Here is a 24649-nt window from a genome sequence, read left to right on the forward strand (position 1 = left end):
AATCCATTTATATTTCATGTCATTATTGATGTGTCTGCATTTATTGCTGTCATTATGCATTGGGTTATCTTTCTGGTTTTATCCCCCCCTTTGTGGAATTACTGATTTCCCCCTCAATTTTTCTGCCCTCAGTTCATTTTATATGTTTTCTCTTAATTTTTGTTTTTTTATTATTTTGTAAGTCTTTATATTCTGCACTTGTTTTTCTTTTGGATAAACTTTTTTTCATTCTTTCCATTTTCCTTGAGAATCTTAATAATTATATGCTTCCAAACGATAATATTGGCATAGAAAACGTTTTTGAGATCATTCTAAGAGATGTTTGTTGAATAAATACACATTTGTGAGTGAGTATTCGTTAGAATGAAAAGCTTCAAGATACATTAGAGTGTGTGGAGAAAATATCCACTCAACATGAGAATACATTTTTGCATGAAATGTTTCTAATTTTGACTACAAATGCCAATAGTTAGTATCCTGGAGTGTAAACTGAGAGCTCATCAATACTTATTACTCTGAAGCCTGCCTTTGGATAGATGTTGAAAGACAGACAAAGCCCATTACAATGAAGAGAAGGCAGGTTCCAATGCAGGACGTTTCCCAAAAGTTATTACACATGGTGTCTCTAGAGAGATGTGACAAGGTGGAGAAACCACAGCTTCTGAGAGGAAATCATCACTGACTTCATTCCCTGGCATCTGCCGAAAACAGGACCTAAAGAACATTCTGAGAAAGTAGCTTTCAATTTCCTCCTCTTGTGACACATTTACTATCTTTTGGAATCAAACTTGTCCTTCGAATGAGTGACCCCTTCATTTTGATTCCAATGAATGATCTTACTAATGACTCTGCCCACCAAACAGGTCATTGCAGTTCACCTGTTCCGGGTGTCAGGGGTCTCTCTGTGCCTGGAACACTGTTTCTGCATCTAGGGAGACAATGTGTGACAAGCATCACTAAGGGCACGTCACCAATTTAGCCCTAGAAATCACCACAACTATTTTCTGAGACATAAAAATCATTAGTCATTCACTGCCAAGAGTGCACAGAGAGCTATTCAGAAAGAAACCTTCACAGACCTGACCCTGGGCAGTAGGAGGTCACTGAGCTCAGTATATTTAAAATCGTGCATTGAATGCATGAATCTGGACATGACTGTATTTCATTGTCAACAGGTTTTGAGTAACGGATAGGGTGAGAATTACCATGATAACCTGTTTTGAAGAAGGAAAATGACTTCCCCTGGCTGTGACGCTTGCGCAGTAATACATGGCCGTGTCCTCAGCAGTCATGGAGTTCAGCTGCAGGGAGAACTGGTTCTTCGATGTGTCTCTGGTGATTGAGAGTCGGCTTTGGTATGACGGGTTAAAATATGTATTACCATTAAAGCATCTGTGTACCAACCACTGCAGCCCCTTCCCCGAGGTCTGGCAGATCCAGCTCCAGCAGTAACCACTATTTGTGATAGAGAAAGCAGAGACAGAGCAGGTGAGGGACAGCTTCTGGGAGGGCTTCTCCAGTCCTGGACCCAACTCCTGAAGTTGCAACTGGGACAGGACACCTGCAAACAAAAATGATGGTTCCTGTCATTCACTTGAAGTCACAGCCATCCCCATAGATTCAAGTCAGATATCTGAATCTCCCACCTTGGAGAACTGTCACCAGGCAAAGGAGAACACACAGCAGTAGCATCTGTAGACCACAGCTCTACTTTTCCAAAAGACCTACAGCCGTGTCTAAAGAGAACTGATAGCTTTCCCAGCCAAAGGGTGAAATTTACCCTAGTGCCTGAAGAATGATTTGCATGTGACGGGGTCTAGTCTTTATAAACAGAAAGTGGTAGAGAACAGACAACCCTCTACCTTCTGAGCCTATCTTAGGGTAACTCTTTGTTCGAACCATATGCCTGTTAGTCTATAATGAGAGAGCACTTGACCTAAGCGGTGAGCATTAAGGGTCAAAGGAAAACCAAGTATTTCTGAGCTCAGTGTGCTCTCCCTCCAGCCCCTCAAGGTCTCTGCCCTGCCTTGGACTCCTGTATGTCCTGTGTCCCAGAGAGTGGACAGACTATCATTTGTTGAAAACATCAGGTGGGCACCAGGGTATCGTCAACACCCACAGTCTCCATACATCTTTTCTTTCCACACCAACACTTCCTTATCAACCTCCTCAAAGTCTTCAGGGGTTTTCTTTGGTCCACTGCCATCACCAACTCCAGCACTCCTACAAACAACATGTCTCAAGTTTTGATAACTAAGGCCAGTCTTAATGTAAATAAAGACATTCAAGTGTCATAAGGTCGCAGGGAGGAGGTTTCCAATTGGAGAATGTTGGCCCCAGAATAGAATAGTTTCAACTCTTTAACTTCTAATTGATGCAAGACTGTGAGATGAGAAACCCCTGGTTTGCCAGAGCACATCCAAAATTCGGGCAAAACCAGTCAGGAGATCAAGTAGAAACATACAGCAGAGCAGTGAGTGGAAAGTCAAAGCTAACGGGAGCGGGGCGGGGGGGGGGAGCAGAATAAGAATAACAATATTTCAGGTTTGGAACAAAAAGACATCTGCTTGAGACCCAGCAGGCACCCTAGATTAAAGTATTGTCTATCTAGAAAACTAATCCCTCAAATTTAGGGGATGACCATAGACACTATTTAAAATGTCCCTTTCCCAGGGGACTCTGCTGCATCTAAAATGTGTGCATTTCCAACCAAAGTCAGCTGTTGGGAACCGGACATAATCAGCCTGACAAAACCAATTCCATATTGCCTGCCCGGCAGCCTCAACCTTATCTTACCCTGACAAACACCAGATGGCCCACCTTTGTTTATTCCAGCACCAGACATTCCAGCCGTAGATTTGTGTCTGTCTGCCCTGTGTGCTCTACACCCCCCGTCCTCCCTTTTTTTATCTTCCCTTGGAATTCCTTTGTTTGCCTCACCCTTTAAAAAGCTTGTGTAGCAATAAACTGAGACGTTGACAAGAATCTGCTTGGTCTCGCTCCTCTCTCGCCCGTTTCTCTTTCAGGCTGGGTCCCCCTCGGAACTCCTCGAATAACTGAGTCCCGCCAGTCGGGGCAAGTGGCGCCCAACGTGGGGCCTGAGGTGTGGACCCTTGCCGGTTGGACCCCCAGCTCCAGAAGAGCTCCCAGAAGAAGACGCCCAGCCGGACCCCGATGAAGAGATGAAGAAGAAGTCGTGGACTGTCTTCGCCGCTCACGAAGACTGATCAGCCTCGGTGAGTAGAACTTCGTCCGTCCCATAGAGATGGGCCAAAAACTAACTAAAGAGATGGTCTTTATAAAGGACCTTAAAGTTTCCCTCAGAGAGAGAGGAGTAAGAGTTAAGAAAAAGGATTTGATAAGATTCTTTCTTTTTGTAGACAAAGTCTGTCCATGGTTTATAGTGAATGGGCCTGAAATACATCGTGGGAAATGGCAAAAGGTCGGGAGGGATTTAAATGACAAACTGCATAAAGAAGGACCCGATGCTGTTCCCGCCGCAGTTTTTTCTTATTGGGGATTGATCAGGGACATTGTTGAGGCCGCTTCTAAGGACCCAGATAAGCAACAACTTCTCTCGGTGGCGGAATATTGCCTCCACCCACTCTCTCGCTCGGCCTCCGTTTCTTCCCTTTGTTCGGATAAAAACCCTTCCAAATCTTCCTCGGTAATCATAGAAGTGCCAGGTTCAGAGAAACCTGACTCAGAAAAGCCCGCTGCAGGGGAGCCTGCCCCCACTACCTCCCATTACCTTCCCCTCCCACAAGAGAAGTATAGCCTCAAAAATTTGCCTGCTACCTACCCTGTGTTTTCCAAAGCCACTAATGACGAGCCCCTAGACCCAGAGGACGTGGCCACTCTGGAGGAAGAAGCGGCACGTTACCATAACCCTGACTGGCCCCCTGTCCTTTTAGCCAGACCTCCACCTTATAACAATCAGATGTGCGCCCCCGCTCTCCCAGTCCCCGCCGCCTTAATGCCCGCCCTCTCTGAGGCAAAGGCAAAACTTTGCTCCCAAGTCGCTGAATTAAAAGAAGTTTTAAACCTCCAAAAGGATTTTGCCCGCCTTTCCGCGGAACTTTCTGTAAGGTTTATTTGGGCGCGAAACAGAACCAGAGATCCAATTAAGAAAGTTTTAGAAGCAGGCTTTATTGAGAAGCTTGCGGGCGGGATCAGCAACTCAGGGCATTGAGTTATTGAAGCCGTGCAGAGGGAAGTGTGAATGGTGTTTTTATACCCCTTTCTGACAGGCACAGGGGGGAAAAGGGGGATAACTATGCTTACGCAAGGGATTGTAAGAAAAGGAAGTAATTGTTAAAATTTTCTGGGAGTTGGGTGGGCATTGGGCAAACTAGCGGAGCAAGCGTCTAGAAGTTGGGCAAGCTGACTGAGCAAGCGTCCTATTAGTAAAAATATGCTGGTTTTATACAAGGGAGGGGGTGTCGCGCGCTCAGTCTCGCCAGCAAGAAGGACGCGCCACAACAGGATTCTTCCACAGGTGTTTAATGCGGGTTCGATTTGCAGATGCGGAAAAAGACCCTGAAGCCCCAAACTACTGCTGCTTATATGCGCTCTATGGGGACGTGCTGTGCATTGATTGGTGCGTTCGCCAGAACCCTTATTAGCATACTCCAGGGTGGAGTTATGACTACGTCATCTAAGCAGTGCGCATACTCTAAGTGGTTGTTTACCACTTAACTGGGCCACCGCCCTGACTGCCCAGCGCCATCTTGTAATGGCGGCGAGAGCTGCGGCTTCCCACATCTCCTCCTTTCTTATTTATTTTAGGCCTAATCCATCGATCCATCCCGGAGCCTCCAGCAGCCCCAGGAGATCAAGATGGATATAAGAACCCAAATCTGGTCACCCTGATGCGTGCAATGAGCAGAGCTCCGCATGGTGCAAGGGCTGGCCAAGATCCAATCTCTGTCACTCTTCCCAGTGCAATGGGGTCTTCCCCTTGGGGTGCGAGAGCTGACAACTTATGGGGGTTAGTTTTCTTTTAACAAAGAAAGCCAAAGATCATGGGAACCACCGCACTCAATCGCTAAGAGCACCTGCGCAATGATGACCTTGGCACGCCTTTGCTGAGCTTTAAGTTTGCAGAGCAACCATAGCAACAACACTCCTCCACAGCACATTATTGCAGCAAATGTAAACACCCCCACCCACTCCTTAAATTAGGAAAATGCAGATGGAAGCCAAGAAGAAAAAATTTCAAGGGTAAGGGGTTCTACGTGTGTTCCATTCAATAGGACAACTTGATTCAGGAGGTCTTCTTGCAGCTGGTTCAACTATTTGGTCCATTGTCCTGTGAGATACTGAGAAATACTAGCACTCAATGCACTAAAATTATCATATAACACTGGAGTGATGCAAAGCGCTGTGGTGGAAGAAACACAGCTTAATTGTACCATAGTGGTAAACTGGTTGATTTGCTGCTGGAGCAAATCTGTTTTTTGATTTAATTAAAAAATGCCAGAGGTCAGATGGGCATCCACACGCTGACATTGCAGTAACGCTTCAGCGGTTTGAGACACAATACTGTTCTTAATTCCCTGTGCTACCGGGGCCCATATCACCATTAGCGTCAATAGTAGCGCTGGATGGATCGCTGTCCTCTTCATTCTTTCTGCTCCCACGATCTTCATCCTCCTTCTTAATTAGTCTCACCAGTCTCTCTGGCACCCAGATGGGGTTTTCTTCTTCCTGTGGAAAAACACAAAATGATTAATATGAGGTCCGGGCCATACCATTTGTTGTCTAGGACATTTTTCCACCGGGCCATTTCCTTTGGTGGCTTTGGCCATTGCCCGTGTCTGTCTGCAGCTGATTGGCCTTTCTCATCCAAATTTTAAAAATTTAGGGTGAAAAGGGTTAGAGATAAAGCCATTCTAGGGGTAGTGACCGTCACGGTCTCTATTCCCCCTTTTTGCTTTGATAAATATTGCTTTAGAGTGCGATGACATCGTTCCACAATTCCTTGCCCTTGGGGATTGTACAGCAAACCCGTGAAGTGCTTCACTTGCATTTGCAAGCAAAACTGTCGGAACTTGGTGGAAGTGTATGCAGGCCCATTATCTGTTTTTAACATGGTGGGCTTGCCCCATGCACTCCAGGCTTCTAAGCAGTGTTGAATTACTTGGCTGGATTTTTCCCCCGTTAGGGGTGTTGCATGTACAATGCCAGAACTGGTGTCCACTGACACATGCACGTACTGCAACTTTCCAAAAGCAGATACATGGGTAACGTCCATTTGCCAGATGTTGAGAGGACGGACGCCTCGAGGGTTTACCCCGACCGAGGGTTTGGAAATAAATTCTGCACACTTGGCGCACTGCAACACAATAGTGTGAGCCTCTGCGCGAGTAATTGGAAACTTAATGCGTAGGGTGGCAGCAGGCACATGATACAGCTCATGAAAGTCTTTAGCAAGTTCAAAGTGGGATTTAGTTAACACAGGGAAAGCTCTTGTAGCTTGATCAGCCAAATCATTACCTTTTACCATGGGTCCCGGGAGCAAGCTATGAACACGTATATGCTGAATATAAAATGGGTGTTTTCGTTGCAAAATACATTTTCTAATTTGAGACACGATGTCTGCTACCTTGCTGGATTGCTTAATGTAGCCAGCAATTTCCAGCTTAGACACCGCGTTGACTACGTAATGGGAGTCAGATATGATGTTAATTGGCTCCGTGAATTTCTTAAAAACTTCTAAGACCACCAAACATTCTACTAATTGGGGTGCATCAGCTAAAAATTGTAATGTAGTCACTTGATCGTTTATTACATAACATCCTTTGCCTGTACTAGAGCCATCTGTATAAATGTCTAAAGCTTCCTTAATGGGGTTGTTAACAGTGACACGGGGAAAAATTACTGGATGAGCAGTCACAAATTGCAACAAGGAATGTTTAGGATAATGGTTTTCTATTAGTCCATTAAAACTGCATTTAAAAATTGCCCACTCATCTGTAGTGGCGCACAGTGTAGAAACTTGCTCACTAGTATATGGGACAATGACGCTGCTAGGCTCTCTTCCAAAATGCATAATAGCTGTCTTAACACCCCTTAGGGCCATTGTGGCTACCATAAAAGGGTAGTGTTCAATAGTTTTGGAAGGTGAGGAGTGGGCATGGATCCACAACAAAGGCCCAGTCTGCCACAAGACCGCAGTTGGCGCGCAGGCAGTTTTTAGAATGCACAGCTGAAAAGGAGATTTTATGTCTATTCTATCTAACTGCGCTTCAGAAATGGCCTTTTCAACCTGTTCTAATACTTTCTGGGCTTGAGGAGTGATTTCTCGAGGAGAAGTAACAAGGCTTTCTCCTTCCAAGATATTGAACAATGGCTTAAGGTCAGCAGTGGATACCTTTAAATATGGGCGGAGCCAATTGATATCTCCTAGCAACTTTTGAAAATCATTTAATGTCTTTAACTGATCCTTCCGTATAGTCAATTTTTGAGGTATTATGTGACATGGGCTTATTGTGGCTCCTAAAAACTGTCCAATTGAAGATTGTTGGACCTTATCTGGTGCTATGGCTAACTGATGGGATTCTAATTCCTTAACTACCTCTCTGTATCCCTGCTGCACATCTGGCTCCTCTTCTCCAGTTATTAATATGTCATCCATGTAATGGTAGATTTTTAACTGACCAAATTTTTCTCTGACGGGTGCTAGGGCGTGGTCCACAAATAACTGGCACATAGTAGGACTATTGGCCATTTTCTGTGGCAAAACTCGCCACTGAAAGCGTTTGTCAGGTTCTTCATGATTAATGGAGGGTAGGGTAAAGGCAAATCTTTCCTTATCTTTCTTATGCAAAGGGATGGAGAAAAAACAATCCTTAATGTCTATTATAATGATGGTCCAGCCTTTAGGTATTGCAGATAGCAATGGGAGGCCTTTCTGCACAGGGCCCATGAGTGACATTTGGGCGTTGATGGCTCTTAAATCATGCAACAATCTCCACTTCCCTGATTTTTTCTTAATAACAAATATGGGTGTGTTCCACGGGGACACGGGTGGTTCTAAATGTCCTAGTTCTAGCTGTTCCTTAACTAGCCTTTGTGCTGCAATTAATTTTTCTACTGGGAGCGGCCACTGTGGTACCCTAACTGGCTCTGCTGAGAGCCACGGAATGGGTAGCGGCTCCGCAGTGGCCCCTAGGAAAAACCCAGACCTGTGCGATCTTTCTTCACTGCTACCTCTATTGGTTCAGGACGACCCTGTAGGTGTTTCCCAACTCCCTTTCCCGGTACATATCCCATTTTTTGCATAAGTTCTTGACTTATAGGTGAGTAATCATTGGTTAGTATTAATCCTAGGTCTGTCAACATGTCCCTTCCCCACAAATTTACAGGTAAGGGGAGGACATATGGTTGTAACTGGCCTGATTGTCCTTCCTCAGCTTTCCAGTGCAACCGTCTGGTGCTTATCATAGGCATGGATGCATACCCGAGTCCTTGTAGAGACTGTGAAGATTGTGTTACCAGCCAGCAGGAAGGCCACCATTTGGTGGATATAATGCTTTTGTCTGCCCCTTTGTCTAATATACCTTCAAAGGTTTTCCCTTCAATGTCCAATGTCAAAGTTGGGGGTTGATCTAACTGCACTGAGAAAAAGGCCCCAGCTTCTCCTGATGATCCAAAGCTCATTTTTTCTCTACTAACTTTAGTACTTGGGAATAGTGCATTCTTGCTAGACAACACCAAGAGCTGCGCGATACGGTCTCCAGGTGAGATGGCATATATTCCTCGTGGGGAGGAGCACATTGCCTTTACTTGTCCTGTAAAATCCTGATCAATGACTCCTGGGTGCACAATTAAGCCTTTTAAGGTGGTGGAGGACCTACCAAGCAGCAAGCTCACGGTGCCTTCTGGAAGGGGACCATAAAAATCCGTAGGGATGGGCTGGCATCCCTGCTGTGGCATTAGTACTGCTCTGGTGGTGGAACTGAGGTCCACCCCTGCGAATCCCGCAGTGGCCCTTTTGGGAGTGGCCTCCCCAGTGGGCGGAGGCCGTCCTCCTGGATTGCCCCATACATTTGCGGGCCCTGGGGATGAGGGCCCCGCTTCCCGTTTTTTGGCTCCTAGTCATTTTGCTCTAGGGGGCGCCCCTTGCTATCTTTCACAGATCTGCATTCGTTGTCCCAATGTCTACCCTTACCACACCGAGGGCAAACTCCCGGGGTCCTTTTGGTCCCTATCCTAGTTTGACTCGCGGTGCCAGTAGGGCAATGTTTTTTAATGTGTCCTTCCTTACCACACTGAAAGCATTTTAGGGGGCCTCTTTTTAGGGCCGCCAATACTGCAGCAGCCAATCCTGTATTTGTCAAAGGACCACCAACTTCCCTGCAAGCCTTCATCCATGCCTGCAGTCCTTTGGACTTCCAGGGCGTTATAACTGTTCTACATTCTTTAGTACACTGCTCAAAAACTAACTGCTCAATGAGAGGCATGGCTGTTTCCTGATCTCCAAAGATGTTTCCTGCCGCTTCCAACATACGGGCGACAAAATCTGAGAAAGGCTCAGTAGGTCCCTGTATAATTTTATTTAAGTTACCTCTAACCTCTCCTTTATTAGGCAAGGTCCTCCATGCCTTGCTCGCGGCAGTATTTATTTGTTGATATACCTGTATTGGGAAGGCTGTTTGATTGTTAACCCATCTTCCTTGACCTGTCAGCATTTCAAAATTCCATGCGGGTTGCCCCGCTGCGGCATTTTCCCTAGCCTGAGCCATTAATAGGTCCTGCCACAAGGATTTCCACTCCAAATACTGTCCTGTTGTCAAGACTGCTTTTGTAACAAAAGTCCAATCAACAGGTGTCATAGCATTGCCTGTAAGTCTCTCAATTAGGGACTGAGTATAATTTGCATTGACACCATAAGATCTTACTGCTTCAGCTAAGTCCTTCACTTGCTTATGCTCTAAAGGCGTATGATAACGAGCATTATTCTGGTCTTCAAATACTAGGTACATTTGTTGTATTGCTCTGCGGGTACCGGGTGGGCAAAAGGAGTATCCACACCCTTTCTGCCTGTTCTCGCTATAAGGGGGTGGTGCGGACAGGCTCACAGCGGTTACTTGAAAAGCATTATACCGTCCCTCCTCGTAGCGAGCGGCTGCCTCCTCTAACTGTTCCTCTTCTTCCTCTGATAACTCAAGAAGCTCTAGTTCTCGCCACGGGTACAAGGGCTCCGAATGGCGGGCACGGCTCTTCTTCTGTTGATCAACTTCCTCTTTTAATTTTAACTGCGCAGCCTCCTCATTTTTAACAGCTTTGTGCTGCTTCCTACGAGCTCCTTGTTCTTCCTCCCGCTCTGTTTCTGACATGCTCTCCTGAACATCTTCTAAAGCCTGCTGCCCTTGGCGCAATGGCTGCTCACACTCTTTGTCCTCAATGCATGCTTTCACTAGCTTCCAAATGGGTCTAATCCCCGGCTTCAGCCGTCCGGCTTCAGCGGCTCGGTCTATGTCTCGCCCTAGCTTATTCCAGCTCGCGGATGTTAGCGAGCCTGTGGAAACAAACCATGGTGCTATCTCATCTATGTTTTTTACAAATTTACACAAAGTCTGTTCTGAAATTTTTAATCCTCTATTTCTCAATAGGGCATCGAGAGCCGTAACCATAGTCTTTATTGCCGCGTTCCCCATGTTGCCTGCTTATGTATACAAAGACTTAACACACGGGCGCGCACGGATTTATCTACACCCGATTTATGCGCGATAAAGAAAAGGCAGCTGGCTGTTCGCCGTTAAAACCGAAAGCGGAAGTATTCACACGCCAACACTTAAGCACCAGCAAGCGGCTTAACAATCATTCAGGCTCATGTCTCTCAGAACTTACCATTTCTTCCCACGCCGTGCGGTTCTGAATCCTCCCTGATGACAGGGGGTCTCCGCTCATGCCGGAGGTGGTCGTTCCCGAGTTTCGGCACCACTTGTCGCGCGCTCAGTCTCGCCAGCAAGAAGGACGCGCCACAACAGGATTCTTCCACAGGCGTTTAATGTGGGTTCGATTTGCAGATGCGGAAAAAGACCTTGAAGCCCCAAACTACTGCTGCTTATATGCGCTCTATGGGGACGTGCTGTGCATTGATTGGTGCGTTCACCAGAACCCTTATTAGCATACTCCAGGGTGGAGTTATGACTACGTCATCTAAGCAGTGCGCATGCTCTAAGTGGTTGTTTACCACTTAACTGGGCCACCGCCCTGACTGCCCGGCGCCATCTTGTAATGGCGGCGAGAGCTGCGGCTTCCCACAAGGGGGGGTAGGTACAGGGTAAGTTACAAGAACTTAACATAGTTCCAAAATCAAAATGGAGTTACTTGTGCTAAGATCCTACATCCCAGACTCCACCCTATAGGGAAAATGGACGATGTTGTCTTTCCGTAACTGCTTCATGCTGACCATGGACGACGATTTAAGGGGGAGGGGGGCTTTGTAAGGCGGAGTACTGGGATTCTAGGGTCGACGCACGATGGGGGAATTCATATCGAGGCTCCCAGACAGTTTCATATTGGGCTTCATGCAGCTGCAACATCATTTGGTGAACTGCAGCTTGGGTGATGTTGCGGAGCCTGTTTTGGAAAAACTGGATAAAACAAGGAGCAATTAAAAATAAAAGTGTAATTAAAATTATGGGTCCTATTAGGGGGGCTAAAAAGGAGTACAGAGAAGTGCTCCACCAGGGAATAGTTCCATCTGTTGTTGGCCTGGTGCTCTGTAACTCACGGCTTAGTTTGTTAGTGATCTGGATATTGGTTTTCACAATTCCCAACTCATTGATGTAATAACAGCATTCCTCCTGGAGGAAGAGGCAGGTTCCTCCCTTTTCTGCCGTGATGAGGTCTAGAGCGCGACGGTTCTGTAAGGTAACTTGAGCAATAGAGGTTATTTGTTTTTGTAAGGAGTCTAAAGATTCTGCGGAGATATCGAATGTCGATTGGAAGCGTTCAGCTAACTGATTGGTTGTGGTGATGGAGTGTCCCAGGGTGCCACCACTCAGTCCCACCGCGACTGGTGAGTACGCTTAGGGAAAGGCCTACAATAACCGGGAGAAAAACTGCTTTTTTACTGTGGTGACTATGTGTCTGGGTGTATTTGTTCTGGAATTTAGCTGGGGTGTAGACAGTGAGCTGCGGAACTAGAGTGACAGGTAGGCACAAGAAGGCAGACCTGCTACTGATGTTAAGAAGTTTGGTGAGTGTATAATTGCACCAGAAGAAAAATTCTGCTGGTGCTGTTATTGGCTGGGAGGATGGCATTGTGGTGTTGCACAGTTGAGTGGATGCATTGGAGTAGCAAAACGGCACCTGTGCGTACCCTGGTGTGAAGTACAGAGGGACATTGGGGATAATTATGGGTTGCATGGTGGAGACCTTAAGTGCAGATGACCAGCTGGGAACTGGGACTGCTGCTAGAGGAGGGCATTCCAGGGCTGCACACATGAGGCAGGTGGAAAGGTTGCCTAATTTAGCAAGGTTGGTGATGGCCAGTCCCTGCTGTAGCAGGGCGATCCAGGAGAAGAGAGACTTGGAAGGTTTAGAAATTTGGTTAATGAGTTGATGTTTTGGGATCTGAATATTACGGTGGATGGTGGATTGGACCTGGGCTAACAACCTTTATATGAACAGTTTAGCATTAGGATATGTGCTGTGGGAGTTAAAATACCAGCCTCCCTTGACTGGTTTGGTCTATCTGTTGTTGTACGGGTCAGGGATGGTTAAGGGGAATTGTATTCCTGACCAAAAGAACAGGTGGGATTTGGTTACAGGGTAGGGGCGAGCCTGGTGAATATTGTAGGACCTTCAGGGCACCCTGTGTTTTGTTTTACCCATTTTTGTGCACAAGCGGGGTTAGAGGTTTGGTCATATAGAAAACAAACGATGGGGGAAGTTGGTTTTGGGAGAAGGTGCGCATTCAGGGAGTTGGAACTGTGTTTGAACAAGGTGAAATTAAGGTAGACTGGGCCAGAATAACTAGTGACCAGGCAATCAGCTGTGGCTAGGAGATAACTTTTTCCAGTGAGTAGGTGATGCTGGTGATATTGGGGGTTAGTTACATTTTCAGTGAGAAAAAAACCTCCAGGCGAAAGGGGAAGTTAATGCTAGGCTTAGCTGGCTGGTTTGGTGAGGCGAGTGAGGCGGAGAGACATAGGACCAGTAGACTGAACAGACCACTGGGGAACATGATTAACTTTGGTTACCGGTTTGACTCTGGAGAGGTATATCCAAGAGTGTAGACCTACTACTTTGACAGCCGAGAGAGTGGTGAGAATGACAGTGTACAGACCTTCCCACTGAGGTGCCAAAGGTTTGGGTGTTAAAGATTTAATACGGTATCTCCAGGATGTACTGACTGGGAGGTTGGGAGAGGCTGGAGAAGATTCAGGGATAACGGAGTTAACGTGTTGTCTAAGGAGGTTGCGGAGTAAAGAAAAATATGGTAAATATGAGGCTAATGGAGGGCTGTCACTGGGAGGGAAAGGGGAGAAAAGGAAGGGTCGCCTATAAAATATTTCAAATGGACTGAGGCTGGACAGCTCCAGAGGGAATGGGGAGGGTGCGTGCAAACGGGTAAGAGCAAAAGGTAATAGCTTGCATAGTGTAATAATAACATCCTGATAAAATTGCTTTACGCACAAACAATTTCTTGGGACTAATCTTATTTTAACACTTTCCTCCCTTCAAACGTCCCTCCGAGAAACTATTTTTTGTTCACCTTGCCAGGCAGCACACCCTTGCGGGTCCGCTAAAGAGCATGTCCCTAAAACAAAGAAGGCCAAACCTGCCCAGCTCTTGCTCCCCGTTCTCACCCGCTCCACCAGGTCCTCCGCAAGGTCCACCCCTGATAACCCTCAGGCAGAGTCCGCCGGCTCCCCGCCCGTGGGCTCTGGTAACGAGGACGGGGAGGCGAAAAACGATAACACGTCGGGGTCTGAGAACGAAAACGAAAGCGGGAGCGAAGATGAGGAGCCGCCTGTACAGGGGACTGGCTCTAAAACTCGGGAATTCCGTAAGATCCACCTTAAAAACTTAAAGGAACTCAACACCGCAGTCCGAACTTACGGAGCCAATGCCCCTTACACCTTAAGTGTTTTGGACGCCGTCTCCCGCGGGGGCCATATGCTTCCCGCCGAGTGGACGCAAGTAGTGCAGGCTGTTTTGACTCGAGTCCAGTTTTTAACTTGGAAAGCCGATTTTTTGGATAGATGTCAGTCTATTGCCGCCACTAACCTCAAATCCCCTCGATCACCTTTGGCTGCTTGGACCTTTAAAAAGCTTAGTGGGCAGGGCAAGTATGCTGCTGAAACACGCCAGCAACGCTTCCCAATCGGTCTCTTAGCCCAAACTGCCAATGCCGCCCTTGGCGCGTGGCGAGCGCTTCCCACTTAAGGTTCAGCCATTATCCCCCTCACTAAAATAACTCAAGGGCTGCAGGAGCCATACAATGAGTTCATTAGCCGCCTTTTGGAAGGGGCCGAACGGACCCTCGACCATGAGGCTGCTAGTGATAAGCTCATTAAACAGCTGGCCTATGAAAATGCTAATTTCTCCTGCAGGGCGGTTATGCGCGGCAAGGCTAGAGATAAGACCCTTGATGAAATGTTACACTTGTGCCAGGATGTCGACCCTTTTTCCGCTAAGGTTTCCCAGGCCATTCATCTTGCAGTGGGCGCCGCCTTGCAGGTCAATAATTCTTCGAAAAATTGTTTTAAGTGCGGCCAACCAGGACACTTCGCCCGGCAGTGCCCTGTCGCAGCCCCCTTCTTCACTAAAATTACCTCCCCTGCGGAATCGAGCGCCTGCCCCGCCATCCCCGCTACCCCTTGCCCCCGATGTAAAAAGGGAAAGCATTGGGTTACTGCCTGCCGCTCCATTACCGATATCAACAGGCGTCCCTTGCCTCCGCTCTCGGGAAACGGCCAGCGGGGCCAGCCCCGAGCCCTTGAACCCATTCCCTTTGTTCCGGCCTTGGGGAACAGCCGGCAGCCCGACCCTCCCTGTACCGGGCCACCCCAGGAAATGCAGGAGTGGACCTGTGTACCGCCACCCCCACAATACTAACCCCCGAAGATGGAGTGCGAATTATCGACACTGGAATTTTTGGCCCCCCACCACCAGGCACCTTTTTTTCTGATTTTGGGACACTCTTCAACCACCCTAAATGGTATTACTGTTCACCCCTCATTGGTAGATAGTGATTATGCAGGAGAAATAAAGATTTTGGCAAGTGTTTCTAAAGGTATTGTTTCCATCCTGCGAGGGCAGCGCCTGGCTCCAGGCCCTACCGCTGCCTCTGAACACTTCTCACCCGGCGATCAGCAATACTCGTGGTGCCTCCCGACCGGGCTCCTCTGACCTTTATTGGGTCCAGGCCATTACTAAGGATCGCCCAACACTTACTCTTAAGATCCAGAGAAAGGCCTTTGAGGGCATCTTAGACTCTGGAGCAGACTCCACTGTCCTTTCTCAAAGCTCCTGGCCTTCTCCTTGGCCTTTATAGGCCTCTTTAACTCATCCGCAAGGGATTGGGCAGTCAAAAAATACCCTGCAAAGTTCCCAACTTCTAACCTGGGAGGATAGCGAGGGCAATACAGGTACAATTCAGCCTTTTGTTGTTCCCGGCCTGCCCGTCAATCTCTGGGGCAGGGATGTTCTTTCTCAAATGAAGGTTTTTATGTGCAGCCCTAACGAAGTCGTCTCCCAACAAATGCTTTCCCAGGGTTATTTGCCCGGGCAGGGATTAGGCAAACTAAGTCAGGGAGACTCAACGCCCGTCGCAGCTGTCCCAAAAAATGATCGCACAGGCTTAGGATTTTCTAATCATTTTTTGTAAGGGCCATTGCTCCTCCTGCACTCCAGGCAGAAAAGATTACATGGAAGAGTGATGAGCCTGTCTGGATTGACCAATGGCCCCTCCCATCACATAAGTTGTCCGCCGCCACACAGTTGGTGCAGGAACAGCTGGAGGCTGGACACCTCGCCCTGGAATACGCCTGTGTTTGTTATTAAAAAGAAAACAGGGAAGTGGCGGTTGTTGCAAGATTTAAGGGCAATTAATAAAACCATGGTTCCTATGGGCGCCCTACAACCAGGTCTCCCTTCGCCAATAGCTATTCCTAAAAATTTTGTTAAACTAATTATTGATCTTAAAGATTGTTTTTTTTCTATCCCTCTTCACCCTGAGGATTGCAAGCGTTTTGCATTCAGTCTCCCTATAATTAATTGCGTAGGGCCTTCCCCTCGTTTTCAGTGGCGGGTCCTCCCGCAGGGGGGGACCACAAGCCCCACCCTGTGTCAGAAATTTGTGGCTCAAACGGTTGACCCCTTCCGCTTGTCATTTCCTAACTTATATATTATCCATTACATGGACAACATTTTGTTGGCAGGGCCCCGCGAGCAACAGCTCCATCAGGTGGGACAGCAACTCATCATTGCCCTCCAAAATAGCGGTCTCCAAATTTCCCCGGAGAAAATTCAAGTCCACCCCCCACAATTATTTCTGGGGTTTGAATTGTTACCTAATCGAGTTTATTCTCAAAAGATCCAGTTACGTACTGACGCATTGCATACTTTAAATGACTTCCAAAGGTTACTCGGGGACATTAACTGGCTCCGCCCTTACTTGAAGCTCACTACCAAAGAACTTAAGCCTTTATTTGACATTTTGCGGGGAGATGTTGATCCCTCTTCCCCTCGCGCGCTCACCCCTGAGGCCCAACAAGCCTTAGCCCAGGTCTAGCAAGCCATTAACAATCAAAGCATTGGTTATTTTTCCCCAGAATTGCTGTTCAATTTTATTATTTTCCCCACCCCCCATTCTCCCACAGGGTTGCTCTGGCAGCTCGAGCCTTTATTTTGGGTTTATTTGCCCGCTTCCCCTAACCGAGTATTACCTACTTACCCTCATCTGGTTGCCCAACTCTTATGCCTTGGCAGGGAAGCTGCTTTAAAACTGTTTGGTAGAGATCCTGAGACTATAATTGTGCCGTACACCGCCGCCCAGGTCCAGTGGCTCCTCCAAAGTGATGATGATTGGGCTGTTAATTGTACTTCTTTTCAGGGCTCCATAGATATTCATTATCCGGCCGATAAATTAATCCAGTTTTTCCAAAGATCCCCTGTTATTTTCCCCCATTGGACTAAGATGGCTCCAGTTGTGGGGGCCCTGTTGGTTTTCTCTGACGGATCGTCTTCTGGAATGGCCGCCTTAAGCATAAATGGGCAGGTCTCTCAATTTCGGACCAAGTTCTCCTCAGCTCAGTCAGTGGAATTAAGCGCCATCATAAAAATTTTTAAGACCTTGCCAGATAATCCTTTTAATTTGTATACTGACAGTGCTTATGTCGCCGCTTCTGTTCCGCTTTTAGAAACGGTCCCTTATATCCACCCTACAACTAATGCCTCCCCCTTGTTTTCCCAATTACAAAAATTAATTTTTGCCCGTACAGCCCCGTTCTTTATAGGCCACATCCGTGCCCATACTGGATTGCCAGGACCGTTGTCTGAAGGAAACAATCTGGTTGACCAAGCCACGCAATTAATTGCAGCCAACCTCTCTATAACTCCCCTTGAAGCAGCCCAAAAGGCACATGATTTACACCACCTTAATGCCCATACCCTCAGGCTCAAATATTCCATTACACGGGAGCAGGCCAGACAAATTGTACGACAATGCAAAGGCTGCTTGACCCTTTTACCCGAGCCTCACAACGGGGTCAACCCCCGTGGGCTCGTGCCTGGAGAGTTGTGGCAAATGGATGTTACCCACCACCCACCCTTTGGCAAACTTAAATATATCCATGTTTCGGTCGACACGTTTAACGGCTTCATTTGTGCCTCCCTTCAAACTGGGGAGGCCACCAAGCACGTCATTTATCACATCTCTCTTGCTTGGCTGCCACCCCTCAACCCAAGGTACTTAAGACGGACAATGGCCCTGGATATACCAGCTCCACTTTTAAACAATTTTGCGCACAAATGGGCATCCACCATGTTACTGGCATCCCTTACAACCCTCAAGGTCAGGGCATTGTGGAGAGAACGCACCAAACTTTAAAAGACATGCTTTTCAAACTACAGTCAGGGGGGGAGTCTTTATATCCCCGCTCTGGCAACTCCAAAACTCTTTTAAACCACGCACTGTTTGTTTTAAATTTCCTCACTTACGATGCCAGTGGCAAAACGGCTGCTGGTCGCCTTTGGCACCCAGCCATAGCCGGAGGCTACGCACAGGCATTATGGAAGGACCCCCTGCTCAATAAATGGCAGGGACCAGACCCGGTCCTCATTTGGGGAAAATGACACACGTGTGTCTATGACTCCAAAGCACAAAATGCCAGATGGCTACCAGACAGGCTGGTCAAATTAATGGACCAACAGCCGGAAATAATGCCCTCCAGGGAGAAAACAACCCCCTGAGAGATGCTCCTCTTTTTTGTGTGTCTCTACAGGCCTGGAAGTCAGCAGGCACAAGTGTAGGGTTTAAGTGGGGCCTTCGCATATATAAAGCTGGGCCAGACATAGGACTTACCTTTAAAATAAAATTAACTAAATCACTTCCCAACGCCCAACGTCCAGCCGCTGTTGGGCCTAATCTGGAGCTCCACAATGGTCGGGGCCATGGCCAAGCCCCTGTACTAAGGCATAATCCGGCTGCTCCTACAAAAAGCCCCTCTGTCACCCATTCCTCAGCATTGTTTCAACCTACCCTCCCCGTAGGGCCCCCCTCAACCGCGGATCTTTTGTTGGCAGTAGTTAACGCCTCAGTGCATGCCCTTCAAAAATCTAACCTTACTTTTTCAGATAACTGTTGGGTGTGTTATTCCTCCCTTCCCCCTTTTTATGAAGGAGTAGCTCATTTTGGCAACCCAGGATTCACGAACTCAACTACTGAGCTTCGATGGAACCCCGAGGAGCAGCAGGGCCTCACTCTCAGATCTCAGGGGCGGGACTCTGCCTTCTAGGACCACATATGCTACCACCCAAAGAATTAGTTGATATTTGTAACCAAACCCTTGTAGTGAATGCTTCTTTTACGTACGTTTCTTCTACAAATCATTCCTATTTTGCTTGCTCCTCAGGATTAACCACCTTCATAATCACCGCCACCTTTTTAAAAAATAAGAAATATTGTGTTCAAGTTTTACTTTTGCCCCATTTAACTGTCCACAGCCCCGCAGATTTTTTGCAGTTTGGGGAACAAAAAACGCCTCCCCCCTCAAGAGTCAAACGTGAGTCCCTCACTGCACTCACCTTAGCTGTGGTCCTCGGCCTCGGAGCCGCTGGGGCAGGTACTGGAATTGCTTCATTGATTACCACCAATCAACAGTACACCCAGTTAAGTGCAGCTATCGACAAAGATCTTCAAGACCTACAGGCGGGGCTTGCCAATCTCAAAAATTCAGTGAGCTCCCTCGCCGAAGTAGTCTTGCAAAATAGAAGAGGGCTAGATTTGCTTTTCTTGCAAGGTGGCCTATGTGCCGTGCTTAAGGAAGAATGTTGTTTTTATGTGGATAAGTTAGGATTGGTGGAAAACAGTTTGCAAAAGGTCAGAGACAGCTTGGAAAAAAGGAAAGCGAACAGCAGGAATCTTGGTATAAAAATTGGTTTTCTACTTCCCCTTGGCTCTCCACTTTACTCCCCAGCTTGTTGGGACCTCTTGTAGGTCCTATTCTACTTTTAACTTTTGGCCCTTGGGCCTTTAGCAAGTTAACCAGTTTTGTTAAGTCACAGATTGACGCCACCTTACGCTCAAAGCCGGTCTCCGTTCATTACCATCGAATCGACACCCAAGAGCTTGATGACGTGACATCTCACGAGGACCTGTCCCGGGAAACAGAGTCCCCGGGATTACGACTCTCCACCCTTGTATCTGAGGTCACTCTGCCTCAATTCTGGCCGCTCAGGGCCTGGACTTGGGCTAAAAGCCATTGATAACATTGTCAGTGCATACAAACATCCGTTTTGTTCCCTCCCCTGCGGCGCGTGACCGGGCCATGGTTGCCCTCATCGGGGTGGCATATTTGACCAAATTGTAAGACCAAAAGCGGCATATTTGTCAATTGTAAGACACCCCCCCCCCGCCTTCAGTGCTGAGTTTGCAGCCAATGACGGATAAGGACTGGGGGCACTCTTTACCAACCTAGGACAGGCGTTGGCCGCCAAGAGGGCCTCCTAGCCGATGACGGGTAAGGACTGAGTTGCGCCCTAGCCACCTAAGACAGGCGGAATTCCCTGAAGGATGGTCACTGCACGCCGTACCCCCCTTTTTTTTTTAATAATGTAAGGAAGGGGGAGATGTTGGGAACCGGACATAATCAGCCTGACAAAACCAACTCCATATTGCCTGCCCGGCAGCCTCAACCTTATCTTACCCTGACAAATACCAGATGGCCCACCTTTGTTTATTCCAGCACCAGACATTCCAGCCGTAGATTTGTGTCTGTCCGCCCTGTGTGCTCTACACCCCAGTCCTCCCTTTTTTTTAATCTTCCCTTGGAATTCCTTTGTTTGCCTCACCCTTTAAAAAGAAGCTTGTGTAGCAATAAACTGAGACCTTGACAAGAATCTGCTTGGTCTCGCTCCTCTCTCTCGCCCGTTTCTCTTTCAGGCTGGGTCCCCCTCGGAACTCCTCAAATAACTGAGTCCCGCGGGTCGGGGCATTCAGCCTCTCCATTTATTCACTGTACACAGCTCCCTGATAACTGTTCGGGGATGTGATCTTTGAGCTTATTCCCTAGACTCAAGGAAAATAGCTCATCTTACTGACTATGGAATCAGTGAGACTGTCTCTAAACATGCAGTTTACAAAGCCATTCCCCATTCAGATTCCTTCCTCATTTTGCTCCCTCATAACAAATATTATTTTCCCCAGATTAGAGTTGGCCACACTCATTTTCTGGCCAGTTATAATATTTTTAGATATCTGTATAGATGCATATATCAATGGTGTGAGGATATGAGCACAAGCTTGTGGTCACCTGGAATTCTCTGGCCCAGAATTTGCAGATGGGAATCAGCTATTGCTTTGCAAAAAAAGAATCATAAATTTCACCAAAATCCAAGAATTCAAGCACAGGACACTAACATTGATCATTTGGAGGCCATTGAGTTAGTTTACTTTTCAAATGCAGACTAATATGACATCACTTTGTCATTTCAGCAAACTCCCATCTCATAGCATCTGTACTTCTTGTTGGTTGACCAGTTTTAAGTTCCATCCTGTGACGTAGCTGCACATTAGTCCAAGTCACCTTCCTGTCAGACTGTTACTGCCATGCTCATCTCAGTTCATTTCATGACAGTGGTTAGTATGGGAGTGCTTCAGTGTCACCTGATGACATTATCTGCCTGCACATAACTTTCCTGTCAGGTCTACTAAACATGTCCTTAATGAGCTCAGGAGTACTCCCTGAACTATCCAGGAACATTTTGGGCCTCTGAACTCAGATGTACTGGGCTTGTTTTCCAGTGCACCAAATATGGGGTTGGATTTGGTCAGTCATTTACTCAGATGCACTAAGTACCTCAATATTCTGGAATGTCAAAATGATCTAAAATATGATCAAAGGAATATACAATCAAATTTACACTGGCTGTGTTCAGTTAAATGGTAAATAAGAATAAAGCTTTGCAGCTAAAAATTCTGATTTTGTTTCTGTTTTTCTGACTCTATATCTAAGAAATGGCATGGAGGAGATTGTTCCATTCCAGATCTTATCTAGTGCCCAATTGAAAAGCTCAGCAGATTAATGGAGCCTTTTCTTCCAAGATGGCTTTGTCTTAAGTCTGGCATGCTGGCCTGGTTGTAAGCTAGGAATGCATACAGGGCTGAGGGCCAGGACCTTGTTCTAGCACCTGGATCTCTCCTTTGGACTGAGCTTCCCCCCAACATGGTGCTTAGGTGTCTCCTGTAATTCATGAGTTAAATAAAATGAAAGTTACATGAAAATTTATTGATTTTCACTTATATTTAAATTAAAGTTATGAAATGAAATTATTTAAATTAACATGGTCTCTAAGAGCTGACACATTATGAATACGTTCGGTAATTATATTCACTCAGCCTCACAAGGGAACATGTAGCGTTTTACTCAGGAATAAGCACCTCTCCTTGCTTCAAGCACAGGAGCACACTATTCCAAGGGCTCCAAATGTGTCCTCTGAAACCAATCACTTCTTCTGTCCTGATTCCCAGTCAGTGGCTTAGGATGGTAGCAGGATTTAGGCCACCAGTTTTTTAGACCCACCTGCCAACTCTGATGAGCAATTATGGCTTGAGGATACCATTATGCTCTTGCTGGTCTACCCTGGACTGAGCAAAATTTAGGGAAGTCTTGACCATCCTATATCCTCTCCTCCTGGTATCAGTTACTGGGGACAGGGTTGCATCAGAGCCGACAGGTCCGTCAGCTTTGCCTCGTTCCCTCTGGATGATGTGCCTCCATGTGTGGCTTTTGGTTTTTGATACAAACCCACACATCTAGAGAGATCCTCAAGGGAAATGGTGAGCTAGAGAGGAAGCCCCACACACAGACAGCAAGCCAGCTTTTAACTCCTCTCTGTTTGGTCTGCTGGAACTGAGCCCTGGGTCTTAGGGTCCTCAGCAATCATTCTAGTCCAGTATCCCACTGTAGGGAGATTTATGTATAAACGTTTAATGATTCCCTTTACTGTGTCTGTTTTGGTGATACAGGTTATGTCCTTAACTTTGAGCCTGACTATTTGAATATGGGGAATGTTCTTGTCATTGTCTCTGGGAACTGCCAGTCAGCCACCCACTGAGCTTATGTAGGATGTGTACCAACATTAGTACTAGTAATTGAGACCCACTGCAGGCCCTTCCCTGGAGCTGGCTGATGCAATCCATGTCATAACTGCTGCTGGTAAATGCAGAGACAGGACAAAAGAGACAGGAGAGTCTCAGACATTGTTTAGTCGGCCTTGGGTCTACCCCAGACTCTACAAGCTGCTCTTTACCCTAGACATCTGGAAACACAAAGACATCCTGTCCAGGAAACTATCACACATATCCACTGTTTATCTTGTTCATCATCTTTTCTTCCTTTTTTATAATTGCCACCAGGGAACCTTAGGTCAGCAAACTCCACTGGGACTTGTGCATAATCACACCTGCTCAGTGAATGGGGAGACCTGGGCAGTCCATGGCTGTGCACTCTCGTTCCTCGAATTTAAGGGTTAGGCTAGGCTGCTCTTCATCAGCAGACTAATGCGCTCCTTGGGAGATGCTTTCATTATAAAGATAGCTGAGGGGAAGGTTGTCCTGGGGCAAATAGCTGCGAATTATAGTGTTTGGAAAAACATGATATCTGATTATATGAGTTTACGGCACTGATTAATCTACACAGACACCAAGAGGAACATAGGGAACAAAATTTCCCCCATAACACAACTCCTGTCATCCATAAGATAATTGCCCAAGTGTACAAGCGATTGACACCAAAATAAGGATGTCATCGTCACATGTGGAAAACTAACTGGTGGAAAAGATGGGTGTCGGAGCGAGGATGAGAAAGGGTCAGAAATTTCTCCTGGGCCCATAATTCCCCTGAGGGAGAAACATGGATACTTTCAAGGTCCCAACCCAGACTTTGGTTCATGATGCTCCCTTAAAAATAATGCAAAGTCAGAAGATTAGATTAATCACCACTCCCTTTAGCAAAGCCCCATCACAAAACTAACCATCATTAAATATAATAACCCTGAATGCACCTGAGAGTGCTGGAAAGGCAAGTGAGGTTTGGGGGATTTTTGATGTTTGTTTCTGGAGAGTGCAAAGCCAAGCAAAAGAAGCAAAGAAAGAACTTCAACTCTAATACCCACGGATTGAACCTCTAATAACATTCCCTCCTCTGAATTTGGCTTTACCATGTGAAATCCTTGGGTCATACTCTGAAGCCCATGGCTTTGGGTTAGCAGTAATCTGCGCCTCCCATACCAGGATATCCCAGCTTTAAGTCCAATGGAATATTTCCATTCCTTTAATAACAGCAAAGTAAGTTATACTATTAAATTGAGCTGAGCTAACCCTATGCTGCTGCTGCATTGCAAGAGTTATTTGATCTTTTCCTGCTAAATGCCAAAATGTCCCCGTCCAAGGTGGAGCTTCCATTGAAGCACTATTTTCATTTTATATTTTTGAGATAGAAATGTCATAGAGTAATAAACATTAGAGTCATGTAACAACATTGCCTGGGGCATCATATGAAATGATTACCTAATCTGAGAGCAGGTCTGAGACTCTGTTGTTGTTTATGCTGATAGTGGTCTCATGCAATATTTGCCCTTTTGAGATCGACTGCTTTAACTCAGCATAATGTTGTCTAGGTCTATGTGTGTAGTGATGAGTTTTGTCTGTGTTCCAGTATTTCCTACACATATATAGTATCCCATTGTGTGTAGGTACCAAAGTTGCTTTATCCAATCTTCTATTCATTGGCTTTTGGTTATTGCCAATTTCTTGATATTTTGAAGAGTACTTTGATTAACATGGGTGTTCATATTTCTATCTTTAATTTGTGATCTTAGTATACCCACTAAAAGCATTGCTGGAGTGCATGCAATTTATTGTCCCATTTATTTGTGGTATCACCATATCACTTTGCAGAGT

The 24649-nt window shown here is 46.6% G+C and overlaps 1 protein-coding gene across 1 annotated transcript; it reads right to left on the bottom strand.

Moving 5' to 3' along the window:
* Window positions 1-874: 874 nt before the first annotated feature.
* Window positions 875-9989, bottom strand: LOC142443216 (igE-binding protein-like). The gene is made up of 2 exons (XM_075544725.1): window positions 9357-9989; window positions 875-928 (listed from the first exon to the last, which is right to left on the bottom strand). The coding sequence occupies exons 1-2, from the start codon at window positions 9987-9989 to the stop codon at window positions 875-877; spliced, it is 687 nt and encodes a 228-aa protein (XP_075400840.1).
* Between the last annotated feature and the right edge of the window lie 14660 nt (window positions 9990-24649).

Source organism: Tenrec ecaudatus, chromosome 3 (genome assembly GCF_050624435.1).
Source record: "Tenrec ecaudatus isolate mTenEca1 chromosome 3, mTenEca1.hap1, whole genome shotgun sequence".
Lineage (NCBI taxonomy): Eukaryota > Metazoa > Chordata > Mammalia > Afrosoricida > Tenrecidae > Tenrec > Tenrec ecaudatus.